The following is a 24,315-nucleotide window of genomic DNA, read 5'->3' on the forward strand; positions in this document are numbered from 1 at the left end:
AGACTATTCATTAGCAGTTGGAAAGAAAGCAAAATTTCATTAGCAGGGAAAGTCCAGGGAAGGGTAAGACAAAATAAAATTGCCCTCATCTCACCCATTGTTTTGCCCATCCCTCCCTCACCTCTGCAACTGAAGTAATTTTTCTTCCCAATTTCTGATCAGGGTCTTGGACTTGAAATGCTAATTCCACTTCTTTCCACAGATGCTGCCTAACCAGCTGAGAATTTCCTGTATTGTTTTTATGTCACATTTCTAGGATCAATTTTTGTTTTGATTCAGAAGTTTCAAACCATTTCGTAGGAAGAATGCTACAAGTATATTCAACGAATTAGACATCTGCATGTTCATTTCAGAATGAAGCAAGCACAGGATACAGCTAGCTAAATGATCATGCATTTGATAGAATGCATGAGAAATACTCTTTGGACCACAAGGATCATTGCTGTCAACTCAAATGTACTGTTGACAGAAGCAACAATTCCCTTGAACCCAATTCACCATAACATTCCTGAAGTTCTAGAAGACAAAAAGTATGCCACTAAACTATTCCTTTCTTCCCTGAGAATAGTATTTAGTGGCACTCAAGTGCCAATTTAGATTTTTCAGTAGTGGCATTGTACTTGTCTTGTTGTAGAGTGAGTCCCATAATAAAGATACATAATTCAATTAGAAATCTTGCAGCTGCATGAGTTATCAACTCTCCAGGACAGTTTCAATATCAAAATAATCCCCCAACTATTTTCCAAGATAGATTTAAAAGAATCAGTTGTTCACAAGCAGAACATTTAATCTTCTTTAATGCACACCAGTAATAATAAAATTGCAATACATTTATGTAAAATAAATGTTCCAGTTTATATATACAGAAACAGACTGTACATACCCCTCCCAGACCCAACATCACAAAACATACAGGCAAAGCACTGCCCAGCTAAACAAGCACAGCTGTGCATCTAAAATCTTAACTGCTCTGTGTTGAAGAATGTTACTTTAATCCATCCTGGACTATTTGAAGTGTTGCAAGCAAGCTGACAGATGCTCTCCATTTATGTTTAAGCATTGTAGCTCACCCCACAATGCTTTGAAGGTCATGAGCAAGTCACTGAACTTGTGATGAGAAACTTCCATTCATTGCCCCTTCCTCATAGTCCATTTGGCAGAGGATCATGTTATTCTTCAGAAAAAATTTGTCTCCCACACAAAACCTAGAGAAAATTGCAAGGTACACTGGTGAGCTTGACATTTCACAATTCGTATTCCACAACAATGTAATTTGGACCAGAGTGCATAACATTGGAGTTTGATACCACTGTATTTAATCATAGCACTGAATATGTTTATATACATTTTAAGTTTTATAGCTCAGGATCAGAAGGAAGTTTTTACAACTCCACCTGGCATATTTCAAATGCAAAAATACTATTTATAATTTCTAACATGCTTTCAGCAAACAATACTGCACAGACCAAAATCAGTTCTGCATTGCAAGATCTTGAGATTAAACTGCTGTGTACCTACAATAGATGCAGATTCAATTTCATTGGCTGCTATCACTAGTGCATTGAAGATTTTAAACATATCACACTTATTTCCTTATTATGGAAGGCAAATTACTGCCTGTAGTCAACATGATTGAGCAGGTTTTCAGAATGAGGTCTCCTGGTAGACGTCTATGATCTTGAATGGTCAAATCTGCTTTCAGATTTTCCAGATCTAACCTGTCTGTAGTAGGTTACCATATGATAAACTGGTGACCAGAAGGTTCCCTACTGATATTTCTGTAAATGCTTTAGATTTGCTCAGATTTTTGTCAGAAGACATCTTAATTGGCCTCTTAATTGGCCAATCTCCAGAGTGCTCAGGAAAATCAAGAGGTTGGAATTTCTGGTTTCTTGTCAGCCAAAGGCAATATAGAAAAGCAAGCAGACTCTTTCCAACCCAATACATGCTACTGAAGTGCTCAAGATGTGTTAAAATTGCACAAGTTAACCATTTATTCTGCAGAATTTCCTTCCCTTAAAAGCAACTCAAAAGGCATGTTCAATTGTTGTCAATTAGAATTCATGCAATGCCTGTTACCATGTAAAACATTCAGTTTAACACCTGCCCACATTTAGGGATTAAAGATTGGTAAACTTTTAAAGGACAACTGGAATCACAAAACAAACATTCCAGCTGGGTGTATTATAGACAATAGATGAAGCCTACATGTTTAATTACTAACATAAGGCAATTGCTCTCCCAAACCTACCTCTGGTTGCAAAGTTGACAGGCAAAGCAGTCCAAGTGGTAGACATTATCACGGGCTCTCATCACCATCTCAAAAGCAGGAATCAGTTTACTGCATGCTGCACAATTCCCAGTGGTACCAAAGAGCCTAGACAAATAAAACGATGTAACATGCAATGAGAAAAAAGGTAATTGGATAAAAAGCAAAACCTAAATTTAGGGCCTTGATCTTGTACTGCAGTTATTAATTGATGTATCTTATTAAGTAAAGAGCAATTAGGCAGAGTGGCACCTTCTCTTCAGAAGTTTAGTTTCAAGCCTTATTAGCATTCAAGGCAACAGTTCCATTCAGATTGTAGATTATTGCAAGGCACATCATACAAATCACCACCACTTCCATTTGCTTGTGGACAAGGATCCTAGAGCACTACTAAGAACAAATAATCTCTTGATCTTGACTATTCAGATGTTAAACACCTAGCAAGCAAATGTTTAGAGGCTACACAAGGTGCATAAAATGCCAAACACCCCAGAAGTCTTAATTCTGGGCTGTCAAGGAGCATCTGTGGAGAAAAACATTTTGGGTCAATGAACTTTCATATGTATGAGAGAGAAATGGCATTGTTTTTGCCTTTCCCCTTTATGTTTAATGCAGGACTGCAAAGATATGGAAATTTGCACATGAACAATCAAGGAAAAACCCAGTGACATTAAAGCCTGATTTATACTTCTGCGGCAATGCATCGCAAAAAGTACTGTGTCGCTGCAAACCCTACGCAAAGCCAACGCAGAACCCTACGTGAGAGCCTGTGTTGCTGCGACGCGCACCTCTCCCAAAATGTAACCGCACATTGCGGCAACACAGACTGTAAAAACTCAGATTGGTCCGCTTGGTAGCATCGCATTTCATCCTACGCTGCAATAGCTTCCCACTGGGCGACTGAAGGGCAGGGAAGGAACTCTGGCTGCAATGCTTTCCATAAAGCTTTACAGACCTCCGAAATTATGGAGGACACATTTGCTTTTACAAAAAAAGACGCTCGCGTCTTGTTTACCCCAAGAAAGACTACCATGACCACGAAGCCTTGCACAGGCGGGTGAGTGCACATGCGTGATGTGTGTGAATTGCAGAGCGACGCAGACACACCAACGCACAAGTATAAATGCTCACAACACGCGCAAGTCACTTGCATAGGTTACGGTGTCCAGTTAACGCAGAAGTATAAATCAGGCTTAAGGCTACGTCCACACTAGACCAGATAATTTTGAAAACACCAGTTTCGCATAAAAACGACAGGCATCCACACTAGGTTTTTAAAAATACCCCTGTCCACATTAAAATGGATATTTGGGCAAATCTCCTCCACTGGGCATGCGCAGGACACACAGAAAACAAGCAAAGAGGAAACTGGATACTTGGTGCACATTTGCCCAGTTATGGACTAGAAAAACTTAAGGAAATTGCCAAACGAAAGACTTGGTGCGCATTTGTCCAGAAACATTTCCTACAGCCGTAGTCTCTTCACCGATGAAAGAGACGACAGCTACAACTAAATGCAATAAGGCTTGTTACTGGGCATGGGTGAAATTTGCTGTTACCTCATTTGTTTGCCTTTACTTTTGCCATGTCTTTGTGTATTATTTTGCTGTATTTAACATGTGCAATAAAACGAGTTACTGGGCAAAAGTGACAATTGCACCTATTGAAAGTTTGCACAAGCAATACATTAATAAAGCACCTTGTTAACTGTATAAAACATGTCTGCATCAGTGTTATCTTGTATTTCCATACAATGTTACATTAGGATGTTACACATCTATTGTCAGATATTGTTGTGGTGTTGGAGGTTGCATCAACAAAACAATGAAATGCCGCACTGCCGCCACCATTTGTTCCGGCACGTCACGACAGCGGTTTTAAAAATATCTGGCATAGTGTGTACAGATAACCAGCTATTAGACATTTTCAGATTTATTCACTCTGGAGGGCATTTCTGAAAATCTCCATTTTTGGGGGAGGAAAACGCCATTTTAGTGTGGACTGAGGGTCAAAACGAGGAGAAAAAGCTTTGCTTACGGATTTATCCGGTCTAGTGTGGACATAGCCCAAGACAGAAGCTGAAAATTGTGCAAAGCCTCTAATGCTACCTGAATAGTTCAACACTTCTGTTTGAATGGCAGGGAGCCTTCTCATTATATAGTTCCTAATTAGCACATTAGTTGGATGCAGCTTAGGTGTCACTTAAAACATTAAGAATTTCCCCCCTCCAAAGACAATCAGAATACACCTCATTCCTGAAGTATGAATCAAGTTGCTTACTTTATTCAACTGTGTTGACTCAAGTCCGCAAGAGTCATCTATCAATATTCAGTGATGTACTGGTGCATTCTTAAATTTACTCTTGCCCCATTCTCCCAAATGGAGAATATCATATGCAAGTTACATTACCCATACTTCAGAACAAAACCCCTGAACACTTCCTGGAGAAAGCATACCATCTTTCTGCCCACCAAGCCTTAAAGTTGGCATCAAATCCATACGCAGGTCAAAACTACAAACGAATTTATATACCTTAAATTAAAAAAATAGCACATCTGTAATTCCTACATATTAACAGTCCCTTCCCCCACCCTCAAAAAGCAAATTGGTTCAAACTCGCATATTAATCTGGTGTTCCCAATGGTCAAAAACTTGGTGTAATTAGTCTAGTAATTAGAGTGAACCAGATGTTAGTGCAGGTGGTAATTGTCTAATCACCTTTGCAATGGTGTTTGTTATTTAGAACTATTTACATGCTCCATTCCCTCAGGTTATTGGTGGTGTGAGAAGGAGACTGATAACATGCATCTCTATCTCTTGGTAAAGCACCCCATTTCAAATTTTAACTTCATTCAAATATCTGCATTGGTAGCTTTAAACAGCACTTTGAGAACCATTGTACTTCCACAATCCAAATTACTTCTTGCTAATTGTCCCTAGTCACCCAGTTTTTTTTTTACTCCACTAGAATCAAATTTAGCATCACAATTTCATACATTACAGATCCCAATCCAAATACAACAGATTTATAGGGCAGTCCATATTCCAGAAATCCGCATGCATTACTCGCTCTTTATCTTTAATGAATCTATCAATCCACTTCTTCAAACATGATCAAAGCTTCAGATTAGTAAATGCTCCAGCATCATCTTCCAAAGGATTGTTCTGGGAAACTTGGTTGGAATGGCTGACCCAGGAGTTTGTGCCTATTCCATGGGCCATCAGCCCTTGTTTTCACTAAAAGGCTAAAAGGTGGATGTTCCATGCTTTAGCATCACAAGTGTTCCTTCAATTAAAGGACTTTCTTCCTTCTCATTTGCACTCAAGTGCCCCACTTGTACAGAACATTTTTCTCCTCAAAGTTCATACAATGTTTGACATCCAATATCCAGCCCCACACCCAACCATTTATCACCATCCTTTGGATTCTTGTACTTCACTTTCTTGATAAACATTACGAGAAGACCTTTTAATCCTTCAGTTTTAGTTGACCAACATACTAATTCAATAAATTCTCCACCCTCAGATCACACGATTTTTAAAATCGATATTTTATGACGAATACCAAAGACATGTGCAGATCAACTGACTGGCATGTTCAACAATATCCTTAACCTCCTGCTTCAGCAGTGAGGTACCCAACTGCTTCAGGCAGACTTCGATTACTCTGGTGCCGAAGAACATAGTAACCTGCTTCAATGACAATCGTCCATGATGACGAAGTGTTTTGAGAGGTTCGTGACAAAACACCAACTCCTGCCTGAGAAACACCAATTTGTTTACTGTCACAACAGTACGCATCATTTAATTGGCTACTCGCTCAACTCGAACATTTGGACAGTGTACACTAGGATGCTCTCATGGACTACAGCTCAGAATTCAATATCATCCCCTCAAACTTGCTCAACAAGCTTCAAGACCTAGGCCTCAATAGCCCATAAAGCAACCAGATCCTTGATTTCTTTACTTGCATACACCAGTTTGGATTGGCAACATCTCTTCCACAATTTATTTCAGCATAATTGCACAAGGCTGTGCACTCAGTCACAAGTGTAAAGTGAGTAGAGCAGGTGGCCAAGGCCAAGCACAGCTCCAATGCCAGACTTGTTTGTTGTTGACACCAGTGTCATTGGCTGACTCAAAGGTGATGAATCAGCATATAGGACAGAGATTGAAAATCTAGCTGAGTGGTACCACAACAACCACCTCTTGTTAATGTCAAGACAACCAACGAGTTGATTATAGACTTCAGGAGGAAGCCAGTGGTCTATGAGACGGTCCTCATTTGGAGATCAGAGGTGGAGAAGGTCAGCAACTATAAATTCCTCAGTGTTATAATTTTGTAAGATCTGACCTAGATCCAGCACATAAGTGCCATTAAGAGGAAAGCATGCCAGCGCCTCTACATTTTAAAGTTTGTGAACATTGAGCACGTCATCTAAAACTTAGACAAGCTTCTATAGATGTGCAGTGAAGAGTACCACACATCTACAGCCTAGTATGGAAGCACCAATGCCTTTGCAAGGAAAAGCCTACAACAGCCCATTCCATCACAGCTAAAGTCCTCTCCACCATCGAGCACATCTACAAGGAATGCTGTCACAGGAAGCAGCAGCAAACACCCCCACCATCCAGGCCTTACTCTTCTCACTGCTGCCATCAGGAAGGCACTGAAGCCTCAGGACTCATACCCTGAGGTTCAGGAACAGTTATTACCCCTCAACATTAGGCTTCTTGAACCAGAGGGGATACCTCCACTGACCCCATTGCTGAACAGTTACCACAACCTATGGACTCATTTTCAAGAACCTTTCATCTCCTGTTCAATATTTATTTTTCTTCTTTGTATAGTTTTTGCAATTTGTCATCTTTTGCAAATAGGTTGTTTGCCTTGTTGGGTGCAGTATTTCATTGATTCTTTTGTTTCTTTCATTTATTGTAAATGCCCTCAAAACGAATCTCAGGTTTGCATATGGTAACATAAATGTACTTAATAAATTTACTTTGAACTTTAAAAAAAAGTGCTTTAAATTTTGAGAAGATTCCCAACCTTAGATTTCATCTTGCAGAAATGGTTTCTCTCATCTCCTTTGTTCCCAGAATGTTAGAATCACTCAATTTACAGATACAAACCCTTGGCTTGTCTCAATTATGTTCTCAAATCTATGCAGTAAAGCACAGTCAATATGCTTTTTAATCACTGCACATTCTTTCGCAGTTCTCTTTAAAAGCCAGAATTCCATTAACCTGTGATTTTTAATGTCCCAAGCCTTCAGGTCCGGAACTACTTAGCAGCTTTACCATTCAAAAGCTTCTTTCTAGCTGCCTCATGATTGACTACTGTTATAATTTATTTGAGATGTGCACCATTTTCATTCTCAATGCTATCATTTATGAACCAAACTATTTTGTATTTATTAAGACAGTACTTTTTATCCATTATCCAAAATTCTTTAAAGAGCCAGTGGCTATGCAGACCCCAATTCATGCCATGCCAAAGCCTGCCTGCACATCACCCTTCATCTCCAGCCAGCCAGATTTGCATCTAGCTCGCGTAATTCCTCGATCATTAAAGTTATTCATAACTTGACACTTTCACAAATTTAGCTTATTGAACCACATCATAGGAACAATAGGGATACATTGTGCATGTTCAGTCAAGGTTCTCTTTGGCAAGAAAGCACAGTGCACTGTAATTTATAAACATTTTAAAAGCACAAGGAGTGGATTTGTACTCAGTTGGAGCCTACAGACCAACTTGCTGACAATTTGTAAACATGAATTATTTCCTTACTTCCTACCCTTTAACCTTCCCAGAAACTTACAGCAAATGATTACAAGCCACACTGAGAAAGACCATCTTACCAAGTTGTAGAACAATTCTGGCAATTGAACTAGTGTAGGCCATCAAAGAATGATAGCTTTGTTATTATATTTGACTCAAGAAATTCTCACTACCACTACAGCTCCCACCCAAATTCCAGATCACATCTACATACTAAACCTTCTAATTAGACAAAGCAGTATATAACCCAAAAATGTAAATAAGATATAAGACATCAGTCATATATGTATATATACACATTTAACAAAATTCACATTTGCAGAAGGAAAAAATGGAACTGCATTCAGTACACCCTTTAATCTGAATGGTTCTGACAACTAATAAATTGCACATGACTGATTTCTTCCAACTAATCAAATTGGTGGTTGCCAATTTAAAATGAAACCCATTCTAAGAGCTAGCTATGAAATTTACAGGGAGATTTCACTATTGTGGTGAGGTGAAAATTAGTCTATACAGTTGCAAGTACCTAAAGATTAACTAATAAACTCAAGATCAATGACTGGATAAAAGCCACTATTAATATCATGGATCAGAGGTTAACATATACAGAAATATCTGGAAATTACAACCCCAGCATGGTAGGAGAAATTGCACATCTCTTAAGGGAGAAACCTTTGATGTTAAACAATGCACACCAGTGGAGTGGACAGAGAGGATAATGAACCATGGGTTTACTTTTATTGAGGTAGATTACAGGCTAAAATGAGACTTTCCCCCCTAAACAGCTAAACTTAGAAATGCCCTAAAATGAGCAAATCTAGTACACACCCAGCACAATTATGGAAAAGAATGGAAGTCAAGTTGGTTCAATCGAGAAATGTCTTAGCAATATCACATGAACAAAGACTTCCAAAATCCTGCCTTATTTGATCACTCGTGCAGCAAAACCAGTTAAAGCAACTGAATGGTCGGACTGAAAATAGCCAACACTTAACTTTTAATTGCAAAATAGCTCAACACAAGCTTAGTCATACATGCGAGGTGCACAAGTATTCAATTGAAGCGAGTCATACATAATTTTAATGTCTTGTGTTAATATTTAAAACAATGATTTAACAAGTCAGTTAATAGCATCCTTTAAGCTCCATAGCAGAGTTAGAGAGCAGTATATAAGCAGTGGGTTTTAAGCAGTAGAGGGGTGGGGGGAGGCAGGAACAAAACAAATCCCCGCTCCTTAGAATCAGATTTTAAAATTCCCTACATTTTCCTAGTTTGAAAAGTCAAAACATTTTGAACAGTTTGCATCTGGAATACAATGCTTAAACCACGGACAAGGCAGAATTAAGTAACTGGATTTATTGGCTTGAGTGGAACCAGTACCTAGTCAAGGTGTCAGCAAATCCATGCAAAGTGAAGCCACAATGATACAGCTCCTCAGGACTTGTATTCTTTGGGACCAAACTTTGTTTAAAGAGCTTCCATTCACTCCCACATTCAGGCTGTGCTCTGAAGAGAACTACAAAGGATGACATTTTAAAGTTGGCATGATCTTTCCTGTGCAGTTTGAAGACTGAAGAATGCATTACTAAATTCCAATTGGTTTCAGCTTGTTTTTAAACACTGCATTAAAATAATAAAGTAACTTAATTTTGAAATGCATCAGGTACAGGTATATGCAGCTTAGTCCCATGTTACTGGCAAGAAGTTCTTAAAATGACCAAGAGAGGTAGCTGAAGAGACAGGAGGCATTAGTAACAGTCACTAGATTCTGGAATGGTTCTGGAGGGCTAGAAAATTGTGAATGTCACTCCATCCTTTAAAAGAAGGGAGGCAAAAGAAAGGGAATTATAGTCTAGCTAGCTGGCTGCAGTGGTTGGGAATATGTTAGAGTCAGTGAATGTTGTTTACCTGGATTTTCCAGAAGGACTTTGATAAGGTGTTACACGTGAGGCTGCTAAGCAAGAACCCATTGTTTTACAGATATGACTAGCATGATAGAAGATTGGTTCACAGGTAGATGCCAAAGAATGGGAATAAAGTGGGTCTTTTCTGGTTGCCTGCCAATGACTACAGAGGTCAGTGCTGGGTCCACTACTTGCATTACATGCAATAAACTGGATGATGGAATTGGTTGTTTTGTGGCCAATCTTGTAGACGATAAAGATAGGTGCAGTGCAGTGTTGAGGAAGCAGGGCATCTGCAGAACTTGGACAGATTGAGAGAATGGGCAAGGAAGTGCCAGATAGAATATAGGGAAGCCTGTGGTGAAGGGAAAAGGTAGATATTTTCTAAATGGGAAGAAAATTTTAAAAAGGTGCAAAGGAACCTGGAAGTCTTTTTGCAGGATTCTCTATGGGTTAACTTACAGGGTGAGTTACTGATAAGGCAAATACAAATGTTGACATTTACTTTGAGGGGAAAAGAACACAATAACAAAGGTGTAATGCTGAAGTTTTATTAAACATTAGTCAGACTGCACTTGGAATATCAAGAGCAATTTTTGGCCCCTTAGAAGATCTGCTGGCATAGGAGAGGGTCCAGTGGAGATTTATGGATGGTTAACATACGAGGTGCCTGTAGTCACTGGAGTTTAGAATGAAGGGTGGGGCAGGAAGAAGAATCTCTGATACCTATCCAATAGCGAAAGGGTTAGATACAGTGGATGTGGAGAGGATGTTACCTATAGTGAGTCCAGAACCAAAGAGCACAGCCTCAGAATAGAGGGACATGCATTTAGAACTGATGGGAGGAATTTCTTTCACCAGGTGTTGAATCTGTGGAATTCATCGCCAGGTCTGCTATGTAGGCCAAGTTATTGAATATATTTAAAACAGATTGATGCCCTGGTTAATCAAGGACCTATCAAAGGTTACACGGAGAAGTCAGGAGAACGGGCTTGGGAGGGATAATAAATCAGACATGATGGAATGTAGAGCAGACTCAATGGGTTGAATGGCCCAATTCTGCTCCTGTCTTCAGGTCTAAACTACACTAATCCCCATGTATTTGAAACAATACTCAACCAGACACAAATCAAAACATCTGGAATCTGGACAGGAATAAAGTGACCAAAAAGTTATTTTTTTTTCCAGTAAGCATTGTATTTGTCTTAAACAGAAGTCCAGGATGCCAACATACAGAAACACACGAGACTGATTAGCTATAAAATTTGGAACACTAGGGCAACAAGTCTAATCTATGGCCAGTCTTGAAGTTTGAATGCAAAAAAAAAGCTGAAATTGATCACTGATGCATTCACATTTGTAAACGTGGGTGGTGTTCTTTATTCTTAGAAATATGATTTAGTAGATCAAGTAGTGTCCGAGAGGAATACAATGAGGCCATTTATCAGGACTAATCAGGGATCTGGGCACAAAATATTGACTAGACACTACCCTACATGTGGAGTTCCTCCAGCATTTTGTATGCTGCCCTGGATTTCCAGCATCTGCAAAACCACTTGCGTTTATGATTCAGTAGATGAAGTCATCTGAAATGAGGGGTTATCAATTTTAACTTGGGAATCAATGGAATACATTTTTAAACCACCTTAAATACTAACAGTGCCAGCAGTGTCAAGTCCATTATATCCAATTGACCTTCTGTCCAGAAGGAAATTCAATATTGCAACTGAGAAATGACCAAAGTTTTATGCAGAAGTATATCAACATTACACCGACTTAAGAAATGGATGCATTCTTGCCCATATGCCCTTTTAAAGAAAACTTGGGCAAATTTGTAAATTGAATGTCATCAGTTTTTCTTATCCCAATTGCATTTTTAAGCAACTAGATCTTTTAATCACCTCCCAGTGAAGAATTCTTGGATTTAGAACAAGTAGTGATTAAGGTTTCCATGATTGGTGCAATGTAAAGGGAATTTGCAGTGATACTTCACATATTAGCTAACCATCCTGGTTTTCTGATGAAGGTCACACATGTGAGGTGCTGACAGTAGTCTGGGAAAGTAACTATACTTCATTTCATAGATGATACATTATGCAGAGGGAGCAAATATTCGTGATGGATGAGATACCATGCATGCAGGCTGCATTGTCCTGGTCTGTAAAGAGCTGTGTTTTGTTGAAGCAGCCATCATTCAAGTAAATTTATTCCATCTATATCAAGAGTGTGATGGTGGGAATGTTTTGAGTACATAGAGACTCACTTGTATTAGAATACCCAGCCTGGGGTGGTATCACTGATCCATTTGATTTTCTGGACCATGAATAACCCCTGCCTAATATTACTGATGGCAGGGTAACTACACCATTGATTAGCAAATGGTTAGACTCCAGGTGAGATGTTTGACATTTGTGGTGAAAAATGTTACTCACTATTCCTTACAATCATGCCTTAGTCTATTCTGCAAACAGCAGGACATTTCATGAGAGGGGCTCAGTTCTGTTTGCATCATATATACACTTTATACCCTCTGCTCGAAGTTAGTGATGAAACAGCAAGTTGGTTATCCCACAGATACTGTCAAGGAAATCTGCAGCAAAGCCCTGCTGAAATTATTAACCACCCCCCACCCCCAGGAGCCCCAGCCACATTGTTTCTACAAAAGGGGGGCCCTTTTACCAAGGTTCCATCATGATAGTGCCAAACAATGAGTTACAAGGACAGCCAACCTCAAGTTCAACTCAATGCTGGAGGAACTCAGTCAGGCAGCATCTATGGAGGGGAAAATCCAAAAGTCAACCTTCTGGGACAAGACCCTTCAGAGCACTTCAGCCAATTTCAGAACAATAGTACAAGTTCACTGATATTCATTTATTCTGGAAACTATTTGAATGTGGATACAATATTAGATTTTTCAGAACAGAAAGATGGTGGATGTAAAAATGGTCTCATCAATTTGAACTGCAAGGCAGGACTGTTACAGATTTGCAGATTGTGATATTGACCCAGATATTTTTTTGGCAGCATGTAAAGTGTCCTTCAGTTTATCAACAACTCCCTAGCCATCATGTTCAATCCAAAGCAAATGACGTTTTTCCAGTTTTGTTAATCTGTGCGCTATGGAACAATGATTTAGTATATTACCTTGGAAGCAACAAATTAGTACCAAAATTGTAATCTTCAAGGAGTGTTAAGTTCAAATTTTATGCTCTTTTGCAACTATATTTACCTCAAGTAGTCTCTACGGCAGAGAATTAGATTTGCTTTTGTGTAGAGAGTTGATCCAACCTCTCCAAGGCGGCAGTCACAACAGGCACATTTTAGACAGTCTTCATGCCAATATTTGTCCAGTGCCTTTAGCAGATATCGATCCTTGATCTTGCGATTGCAGCCTGCACAGCCCTTCTGTTTTCCTTTTGGTTGCACAGAAAGCATGGGTACACCTGTGAGCCAGAGGAATTTAGTTAGAAGGATTAATACTCAAGACTTCCTTTCCAAAAGATCTGAGGAACAAAACAAGCCATTATAAACTGGACTTGATATACATCACCCAGATAGCATCCTTCTACTTTTCTCTACATCCATTGGGTACAGAAGGACTAGTAAAATTGGATGTGCATCTTACATTTAGGAATTATTGAAAGAATCAAATTTGCAAGGTATTTTATTCTACCAAAATATTGGTATTTTTGTTGTTTGGTCATAAACTACAAGTTTTTATAGCTGATTTAAAACTTTTGAATGGTGGTATGGTTTAGAAAATATATCAGGCAAGTTAACCAAAACCTCCAAGTTAGCCTGGTAGTTCAAATCCCACCTCAGATAAAAAAAACTTCAATTAAGCCAGAGTTTAAAAATTAGTCCCATTAATGTGGTCAAACGCCTGCAGACCATTGTTAAAAATCCACATAGAACAGAACATGAACAGGTCCTAAAGCCCATGTCTGCACTGAAAATGCCATCTAAACAATCCTGTCAGCTGCACAAGATAGGAGTGAAATGAGGCCATTTGGCCCATTGTGCTTGCTTTGTCATTCCTTCATGGTTGATTGATGATCTCTCAGCCCCATTCCCTTGCCTTCTGCCTGCAACCTTTGATGCCCTGCTGAAATAAGAACCCATCAGCCTCCACTTTAAATATCCCCACTGACTTGAATATTTCCACAGCCATCTGTGGTAATGAATTCCACATGCACTACCTCTGGCTAAGGAAATTCCTCATCTGTTCCAAATAGAATGCCTCCATTCTGAGGCAGTGCCTCCTTCCTAGATTCCCACTTTCCAAAATATCTTCTCATCCACTCTCTAGCCTTCCTATATTCAATAAGTTTCAATAAGACCACCCCATCCTCATTCTTCTAATCTCCAGCAAGAGACATCAAGTGCTCTTACCTTTTGTGCATCACATTGTGCTCTGGTAATACAGCCATCAGAACCCAATACTGTTTCTAATTCTGAACTCTGTCAAACTGGCTAAGCCTTACACATCAAGTTTATTGTTATTTCAACTGTATACATGTATACAGCTAAATGGAACAACATTCTTCTGGACCAACATGCACACAGTACATATAACAAAGTAGTATTACCACAAATAAATTAGCAAAGTGCATTTATGTCACAATCTAAAGAGTAAACAGCGTAACACTACAGGCATTTCATACAAGGTGAGACCTGGGTTGTGGTAGTGATGGGGGATAAATACGAGATAGATCCAAGTCTCTTTAAATGCCTGTTAAACATTGCTATTATACCACCTCCCAGGCCTCTTCCATGCACCCACTCAAAAAGTCCAAAGTTTCGTACTTTTATCAGCTCATCCCTCAGCCTCCAATACAGTCCTGTCTACGACCAAGCCAATATTGAATAATTGTTTTAATGACCACACAATCTTCCAGATCAGCAAACCTGGAGGAATCTTGTTAAATTAATGCTCACTGTCTTACTCAATTGTCATATTAGAACAATCCAAATTTAGACAGGAGACCATGCCCACCCAAAGCCATACTGACTATCCTGAACTAGTCCGTGCTTTTCAAAATGAGAAGTGCCCAGGAAACTTCTGCAATAAATCCCAACCACTGACAACGTTCACCTGCCTATTTACTGGTTTCCCAACTGAACTAAAAGGAAACAAATTGGCTATTCTCCAGTCTTCAGGCACCACAATTATGAATAAGGAAAATACAAAGACCTTTATCAAGATCCCAGCCATCACCTCCCATGCATCGCTCTATGGGATAGATAATCAGGCTCTGGGGACTAATTCACCTTAAATGTTTACAGACATCTAGATATTTGTATCTTTTAGGATAGGAAATCTTCCCTCTAACCAACCTGGCCCATGAACATCCAGACCTCTTGCAGTATTATCCATGGCCATCTTAATTTACCCTAAATGTCTAACAAGGCTGCACCATGTTAAAACACTGGGTTTTAATGCCTGGCATCAACCTGTGAATTAATCTAGACAAGCCTTTCCTGACCCTGTGAAGCCCTTGTCACAAACATCACGCCACTTGACTAAATTGAGAGAGCTGTCTTGGAAGAACAAGGTAACAGATATGCCAAGTTTGTTGGATTCTTACACCACTGAGAAGTCAGGCCAGTTCAAGATAACAATACAAGAGTTTTCAAATGGAGTATAACTGGGAAGCATTTGAAATCTCATAGCAAGCCGGGCCAGGGGAACCCATCAACCAATTACAGGCTACCTCCAGGTTACAAACACCTGGAATTGGAAAGGGTACAGAAGAGGTTTACCAAGGTGCTGCCTGGATTAGACAGCATATGCTATAACAAGAACATGGACAGACACGGGTTGTTTTGAGGGGAGATCTGATAGAGGTTTAAGATATGAGGAGGCATAGAGAAGACCATCTTTTTCTCTGGGGTGAAATGTCTAATACCAGAGGGATTACATTTGAGGGGGTAATTTCAAAGGAGATGCGAGGGGCTTTTTTTTTTATATAAATATAAAAACAAAGTGGTGGGCGCCAGAAATGCACTGCCTGGGGTGGTGGCAGAGGCAGATACATTAGACTTTTAAGAGATGTTTAGACAGGCTAATGAATGTAAGGAAAATGCAAGGATATGGATATTGTGTAAGCATAGGGGATTAGTTTAATTAGTCATTTGATTATTAATTTGTTTGGCTTGGCAAAACATTGTGGGATAAAACGCTGGTTCTTTTGCTGTACTGTTCAATGTTCTAACTTATGACATCTTTATATACAAATGAGTTACCATTAAAGTCTGGCATATATACAATTATTCTTACAAACTGCAGAACGAATTTCCCCTCCACTATTAATTGTTCCTTTAGCCTTGTAGGCTTTTAATGGAATTACAGTATAATTGAGATGTTACCACATCAAGTGAGTTTTGCACATTTTTCAATAGAAAGTAGTCTTATAGATAACTGTAAAAATGGAACTTGTTCATTACCTGGGGATAACCCAAAATCAGTACTCCACATTGACTGATGAAATGAACACATCCATAACCAGCAACTTGGGTACCATCAGCACTGTCCAAATCCTGAGCAACAGCCTATATAATCTGACAGGTAGTGATCAAGCCAACATCATTGGACTGACTTGGCCTGTCCACATTCCACCAGCTTCAGATGCTCTTGTCCATGAAAGTATTAATAGATGACACTGTACAGTTCTTGTAAACAAAGTCCACCCGTCATACAAGATACTGAAAATCTTGTTCCACACTATAGATGACTGTCCACTGTAGGACATTCCATTTACCACTCCAATCAAACCCGGAGTTAACCCTAATGCAAAGTAAGCCAACATAATGCTAACTTGAGGCTGATTGAGTGCATGGCAAGATAGCATGGTCCAGACAGCCAAGATGAACTGGGTCAGGTCACAGATCTCTCAGTGGGTGAGCATCTGGGGGACAGTGACCACCGCTCCCTGGCCTTTAGTATTATCATGGAAAAGGATAGAATCAGAGAGGACAGGAAAATTTTTAATTGGGGAAGGGCAAATTATGAGGCTATAAGGCTAGAACTTGCGGGTGTGAATTGGGGTGATGTTTTTGCGGGGAAATGTACTATGGACATGTGGTCGATGTTTAGAGATCTCTTGCAGGATGTAAGGGATAAATTTGTCCCGGTGAGGAAGATAAAGAATGGTAGGGTGAAGGAACCATGGGTGACAAGTGAGGTGGAAAATCTAGTCAGGAGGAAGGCGGCTGATATTAAGGGAGAGGTGGTGTTGGAGTTGTTAAAATACATTAGGACAGATAAGTCCCCGGGGCCTGACGGAATATTCCCCAGGCTGCTCCACGAGGCGAGAGAAGAGATTGCTGAGCCTCTGGCTAGGATCTTTATGTCCTCGTTGTCCACGGGAATGGTACCAGAGGATTGGAGGGAGGCGAATGTTGTCCCCTTGCTCAAAAAAGGTAGTAGGGATAGTCCAGGTAATTATAGACCAGTGAGCCTTACATCTGTGGTGGGAAAGCTGTTGGAAAAGATTCTTAGAGATAGGATCAATAGGCATTTAGAGAATCATGGTCTGATCAGGGATAGTCAGCAAGGCCTTGTGAAGGGCAGATCGTGTCTAACAAGCCTGATAGAGTTCTTTGAGGTGGTGACCAGGCATATAGATGAGGATAGTGCAGTGGATGTGATCTATATGGATTTTAGTAAGGCATTTGACAAGGTTCCACGCGGTAGGCTTATTCAGAAAGTTAGAAGGCATGGGATCCAGGAAAGTTTGGTCAGGTGGATTCAGAATTGGCTTGCCTGCAGAAGGTAGAGGGTGGTGGTGGAGGGAGTACATTCAGATTGGAGGATTGCGACTAGTGGTGTCCCACAAGGATCTGTTCTGGGACCTCTACTTTTCGTGATTTTTATTAACGACCTGGATGTGGGGGTAGAAGGGTGGGTTGGCAAGTTTGCAGACGACACAAAGGTTGGTGGTGTTGTAGATAGTGTAGAGGATTGTCAAAGATTGCAGAGAGACATTGATAGGATGCAGAAGTGAGCTGAGAAGTGGCAGATGGAGTTCAACCCAGAGAAGTGTGAGGTGGTACACTTTGGAAGGGCAAACTCCAAGGCAGAGTACAAAATAAACGGCAGGATACTTGGTAGTGTTGAGGAGCAGAGGGATCTCGGGGTACATGTCCACAGATCCCTGAAAGTTGCCTCACAGGTGGATAGGGTAGTTAAGAAAGCTTATGGGGTGTTAGCTTTCATAAGTCGAGGGATAGAGTTTAAGAGTCGCAATGTAACGATGGAGCTCTATAAAACTCTGGTTAGGCCACACTTGGAGTACTGTGTCCAGTTCTGGTCACCTCACTATAGGAAGGATGTGGAAGCATTGGAAAGGGTACAGAGGAGATTTACCAGCATGCTGCCTGGTTTAGAAAGTATGCATTATGATCAGAGATTAAGGGAGCTACGGCTTTACTCTTTGGAGAGGAGGAGGATGAGAGGAGACATGATAGAGGTGTACAAGATATTAAGAGGAATAGATAGAGTGGATAGCCAGTGCCTCTTCCCCAGGGCACCACTGCTCAATACAAGAGGACATGGCTTTAAGATAAGGGGTGGGAAGTTCAAGGGGGATATTAGAGGAAGGTTTTTTTTACTCAGAGAGTGGTTGGTGCGTGGGACGCACTACCTGAGTCAGCAGTGGAGGCAGATAAACTAGAAGTTTAAGAGACTACTAGACAGGTATATGGAGGAATCTAAGATGGGGGCTTATATGGGAGGCAGGGTTTGAGGGTCGGCACAACATCGTGGGCCGAAGGGCCTGTACTGCGCTGTACTATTCTATGTAAATCCCATGACCAGATTGGGTCTGCTGTTATAATACATCTGACAATTAATGGTGATAGACAAACAAGAAAATCTAAGAATATTCCTAAACAATTGTCAGACCTTACTGGTAAGTGCAAAAGATTGGACTGTTTGCAGCCATGCTTTGCCTGAAATATTTAGGAATACTTCCTAGGAGAGCTGAAGGTAGTGTTGTTTCAGAGACAATGCAAAATTGTCCACATCTACAGCAAATCCAGACAGGAAGTGGCATCCTGTCAAGCTCTCATCTCTAAACCAGAAAGGCTATGATAGAAGTGAGATCCTGCAACTTGTAGAGTAAATCTGATCACCTCAAGATTTGCCAAACCACACATAGTTGTGTCCGGAGAGCTAGACCATCACAGCACCAGCAAAGAGACCAGAGTTCCAGGTGCTGCCAACACCCTGCATTCTAGGTCTCAAATAAGAACACTAGGCCAGAAGGAATGCACTGTAACCCAAACCGTAACAAGGCTAGTCTGAAGGCTCCAGGAGATAAAAATCATCCTTGTACCAGAGAATGCCAGGAAATTCAGTCAGCAAAGCAATTCTGGAGAGTCCATTCAGCAGAATATTAAAGCCCAAGGAAAATGTGGTACTGACAGCACATGCAAAGTGGACCAGGAAAGCCTGTAGCAGTAGCATTAATGTAAGTCACCTCCAGTGAAAGACCACTGATGTTTAGAGCAGGTACCCCAATGTTTAGGAAAGTGAGCAAACTTGGAGTCAGCAAATTGTAATGTGAAATAGGTTCTCCCTAAACACTAGCTTCACAATAACAATTTAAAATTTCTGTAAACCACCTAGTGACTACATGGCATATGTAACAACTGAATTTTCTTGGTTGCAAGTTAATTTTGGGATCAGTGATCAATTTCGAAAGCTGTTTGTCAGGACTACAACGATACAAGCTATATAAGCACTCATTTCCACCAAGTTTATTTTTTTCCCTTCAATACTCAACTGGATAAGATGTGTTGATTTGTCAATGGTTCCAAAAAATTTCCTAAACCACATTTAAGCCCTGAAGGAATGCAATCCAACAAAAAATTGTCACTAACTTGCTATCATAGAATCCAACTCAAATGCATAAGCATCAAGGTGTTTAGGTTTAATTGACACTTACTAACATTTACAAGGCCCTTAACAGTTTTCCTTTGACTCCAGATAGAAACAAATAGATTGGCTTTCTACATATGATCTCTTGCAGAAAAGTTCCATTTTACTGAGTGCCAAGATTCATAATCCTACATTCAGCTCTAATCTCAAGGAAACTGGAACCCAATTTGAGGCAAGCCAACTACAATAGACTTTTTTTCAGAGAGACTAATGTTACACAGTCCACTTCCATTAAATGTTTTCAATTACATGAAATGAAAACCAATATCCTAGCCAGAAAATCCATTAGTTCACTATCTATGAAGAATGGACAAGTCTGAATTATAAATTGGGTATTAGAAAAATCAAGGAAAGTGAAGCATTTTACTCTTCAGAGGGAAACTCCAATGGACAGTCAAAAAGTTTAAACTGTAAATAGGCTATTAAAAATGCTACAAAACTACAGCTTTAAAGTCAGAACTAGGTAATATGAAAAGGGAAAGAAATGAAAACATTTCCGTTGGCTCGCCACCAGTAAATCCAGCTGTCTTCAATGTGGTAGTGGCACTGCACTAGGTACTTAATTAGGAGAAGTCTACATAATTCATAACCACCAACATTGAGTTGGGTTTTGCTTTGAGAGTGGGCTGATGTAATGACATGGTTACATGAGGATTTTTAAGCGCGCTTTTGTGTTTAGGGTTTCATTAAGCATAAAACACCTCACTGTTTTATTTGCACAAATCTACACTGCCACCTCAGCTTGTGATCTAGGTTCAGTCCTGGCCTCTGGTGCTGTATGGAGGTTCACAAATTCTACCTAAAATTATATAGCTTCCTCCCACATACCACAGATATTCTGCCTATTACATTAATTGACCACTAAGCTCCTGCCAATGTAAGTGGGTGGTGGAAAAATCAACAAGACAAATTCAGGATTGAGGTAGATGGGACTGTTGCAAAAGATAAAGACTGGCCTATGTCACAATAAAATACAAAGTGGAGTTGAAATCCTCAATCCCAGGTGATTTGTGTCAGGGTTCAAGATAGGGATCAAATAGGCAAGCATTACAGTCAATATTTGGATTAGATAGCAGACAATAAACTGCAGTTTACCTCAAACTTGCCAAGCAGACAATTTGACTCAAGGACTTCTACCCTAGTGCATAAATCCAACACTTTCTTGGATATGGATGCAGTTACTTCTTCTGCATGATCCTACAGTTTTGACTCCTGTTCTGGGTTTAACACAAAGACAATACTGAAATATTTGTAACCAAGTACCAGATACAGTATCCGGATAGACTTTTGGGTGAAATGCCATCTTTCAGGCATCAATTTGTTTATCTGCTCTGTCAATTGTGGGGGTTAGTGGCAAATGCTTTAATGTACAGGAGCTTGAAAGGCATAGTATCACCATTAACTGGTTCACTTATTTCATAATGACAAAACCACACTTACACACAGAGTCATTGCAAGGAGGCCACATTGTCAAGGAGATTTACCAAGACGCTGCCTGGATTACAGAACATGTCTTATGAGGATAGGTTTTGCCAGACAGAGCTTTTCTTTGCAGCAGAAGATAAAAGGCAGTTGATAGGTGTACAAGATGGGGCACAGCCAGCACACTCCTCTCAGTGGTAATAGCCAAACTAGAGGGCACCTGCTTAAAAGTGAGCGAGGAAAGTTTAGGGGAGATAGAGGTACGAGTTTTGCTTTCAAACAGCGGTGGGTGCCTGGGGTGGTGGTAGAGACTGATACAACACATATTTAAGTGACTCTTAAATAGGCACATGGATGCAAGAAAAATGAAGGATATGGGCCATGTAGAAGAGGTTAGATTGTGGAATAGGTTTAAATAGGTGAGTAAAACTTTGTGGGCCGAAAAGGCCCAGATTGTGCTGCACTCTACATTCACGAGCTTTATTTGTTCCCTCACTACAAATTTCTAAAGCATATTTTGAAGTCTGTCTCCACTTTTACAGGCCTGAGTGATTTGAGAAGGTGGGTGAAGAAAATGTCTAACATGACTGCTTAGTCAATTGAGTATACACTCCAGTATTTCTAGTCTTTATCTTCTTAACTCTGCAAGTTAGTAAACCATTTATTACCTTCATCCAGCAGCTGCAACTGTTCAGTGAGTTCAAAGTATTGGTATATTATCTATCACATGTACCAAGGTGCAGTGAAAAACTTGTCTTGCATACTTTTACACAGAGCAAATCACTAGACAGTGCACTGAGTTAGAACAAGGTAAAACAATAATGCAGAAATGTAAAAGCTTTCAAAAAAGTGAATAGGTGAATAAAAGTGCAAGACTATTAACGGGAGATTGTGATGCCAAGAATCCATCTTATTGCATGAGATAAATTCACGAATCTATAACAGTGGGACAGAAGCAATTCTTGGGCCTGGTGGTGTGGCTTTTGTATCTTCTGCCCAACGGGAGATGGTAGAAGAGAATGACTGAAATGTGGTCAACAGGAATTCTGCAGATGTTGAAAATTCAAGCAACACACAAAGTTGCTGGTGAAGGCAGCAGGCCAGGCAGCATCTCTAGGAAGAGGTGCAGTCGACGTTTCAGGCCGAGACCCTTCGTCAGGACTAACTGAAGGAAGAGTGAGTAAGAGATTTGAAAGTTGGAGGGGGAGGGAGAGATCCAAAATGATGGGAGAAGACAGGAGGGGGAGGGATGGAGCCAAGAGCTGGACAGGTGATTGGCAAAAGGGATATGAGAGGATCATGGGACAGGAGGTCTGGGAAGAAAGACAAGGGGGGGGGGGGAGAAACCCAGAGGATGGGCAAGGGGTATATTCAGAGGGACAGAGGGAGAAAAAGGAGAGTGAGAAAGAATGTATGTATAAAGTAACAGATGGGGTACGAGGGGGAGGTGGGGCATTAGCAGAAGTTAGAGAAGTCGATGTTCATGCCATCAGGTTGGAGGCTACCTGGACGGAACACAAAGTGTTGTTCCTCCAACCTGAGTGGCTTTACAGTAGAGGAGGCCGTGGATAGACATGTCAGAATGGGAATCCCAATCCCATTCTGACATGTCTATCCACGGCCTCCTCTACTGTAAAGATGAAGCCACACTCAGGTTGGAGGAACAACACCTTGTGTTCAGTCATGACACTAGGCCCTCCACCTCCAACATCTGGTTACACATGCAGTTCTCCACAGTGGTATCATCTGCAAACTTGTAGATGGAGTTAGAGCTAAATCTGGCCACACAGTCATGAGTAACCCTCAGTACAGATTGATTGCATCTGCACTCCTAGACATCTGAAAATCATGTTGTCTTGAAATTGTAAATGGCCAATTGTAGATGGCCAATTTTAAATTTGCAAAATCCTTGCTTATTGAACACATTTTATTTAGAGATTCTGCACAGAACAGACCTTCCCAGCCCAAAGACCTGTGACCCCAGCTTTTAAATACTAGCCTAATTACAAGGCAATTTACAATGACCAATTAACCTACTAACTGATACATCTTTGGACTGTTGGAGGAAACCCACCTGGTCACCTTACAGATGGAGGTAGAATTGAATTCTAACATTGAACTGTAATAGTGTCACACTAAACACTACACTATCTTGGCAACCATTATATGCCCAATAATACAAATACATTAAGTTTTGCTTCATTTGCAAAGCATCGCTCAGCCACCAGCGTTATTAAAATAAGTGATGCTCAGGTTTTATTTCGAAGTGAATCTTGCATAAAGACTAATAGGATTTTATTTAACATCCATCATTTGCAATGGGAAATTTGGCTGAAGCTCCCCTTCCTGGAGAATAAGCACTAGAATGTGCCAAATTTCTGGAGAAACATTAGGATTGCATAAAGATCCACAGCAAACAGGGAGCCTTTGGTTGCAGTGTGTAGCCAAAGTCATATCAAAGCAGCAAAATGGTAGTCGATTACTCCAAGAGCAGAGATGCCTTCAATACTTAAGGTATAGCATGGTGCCTGTACCTCAAAGTCACATGAGAATTGTAGTGACTGGATTGGAGCAAGTGCCAAGCTCTGCCAAGTTTAATTGTTAATCAGCCATACACATGTATACAGTCAAAGGAAACAGCATCCCTCCAGGGTCAAGGTACAAAACAGTACCGGTCAGAGCACATTTAGTGCTTATAGACACAATAGCAGGAAAAGATAATATAGCCCAAGTCCCGGAGTACCAATGGCCTGTAGATTACATGAGGATGCTGCCCTGAAGGCACACTTCTGCAAGACAAGCATGCAGCAGTTCCTCATGATACGCTGATGCAACTGCAGATGAACGCAATCAGGGTCATTTTCCATCAAGTGAACACTGGAGGGCAGCATCAGTGGAAGAAGGGGCCAGCTCCCACCACAGCCTCTATCTCCCACACCTGCTCCTGGGTGCTGCAGCAGGCAACACTGTGGCACGAGGGCTCGGTCCA

General features: G+C 40.4%; 1 protein-coding gene across 1 annotated transcript in view; it reads right to left on the reverse strand.

The window, feature by feature from the left end:
• Nucleotides 1–480: 480 nt before the first annotated feature.
• lmo1 (LIM domain only 1) overlaps nt 481–24,315 on the reverse strand; it is a 47,609-nt gene continuing 23,774 nt past the window's right edge. Inside the window, exons 3-5 of the mRNA XM_072273154.1 lie at nt 13,191–13,404; nt 2,252–2,377; nt 481–1,205 (exon numbers count right to left, since the gene is read on the reverse strand). Of these exons, the coding sequence (XP_072129255.1) occupies nt 1,100–1,205; nt 2,252–2,377; nt 13,191–13,404 (446 nt within the window). The 3' untranslated portion in view covers nt 481–1,099. The remainder of the gene's footprint in view (nt 1,206–2,251; nt 2,378–13,190; nt 13,405–24,315) is intronic.

The sequence above is a fragment of the Mobula birostris genome, chromosome 11 (assembly GCF_030028105.1).
Source record: "Mobula birostris isolate sMobBir1 chromosome 11, sMobBir1.hap1, whole genome shotgun sequence".
NCBI classification, from domain to species: Eukaryota; Metazoa; Chordata; class Chondrichthyes; order Myliobatiformes; family Myliobatidae; genus Mobula; species Mobula birostris.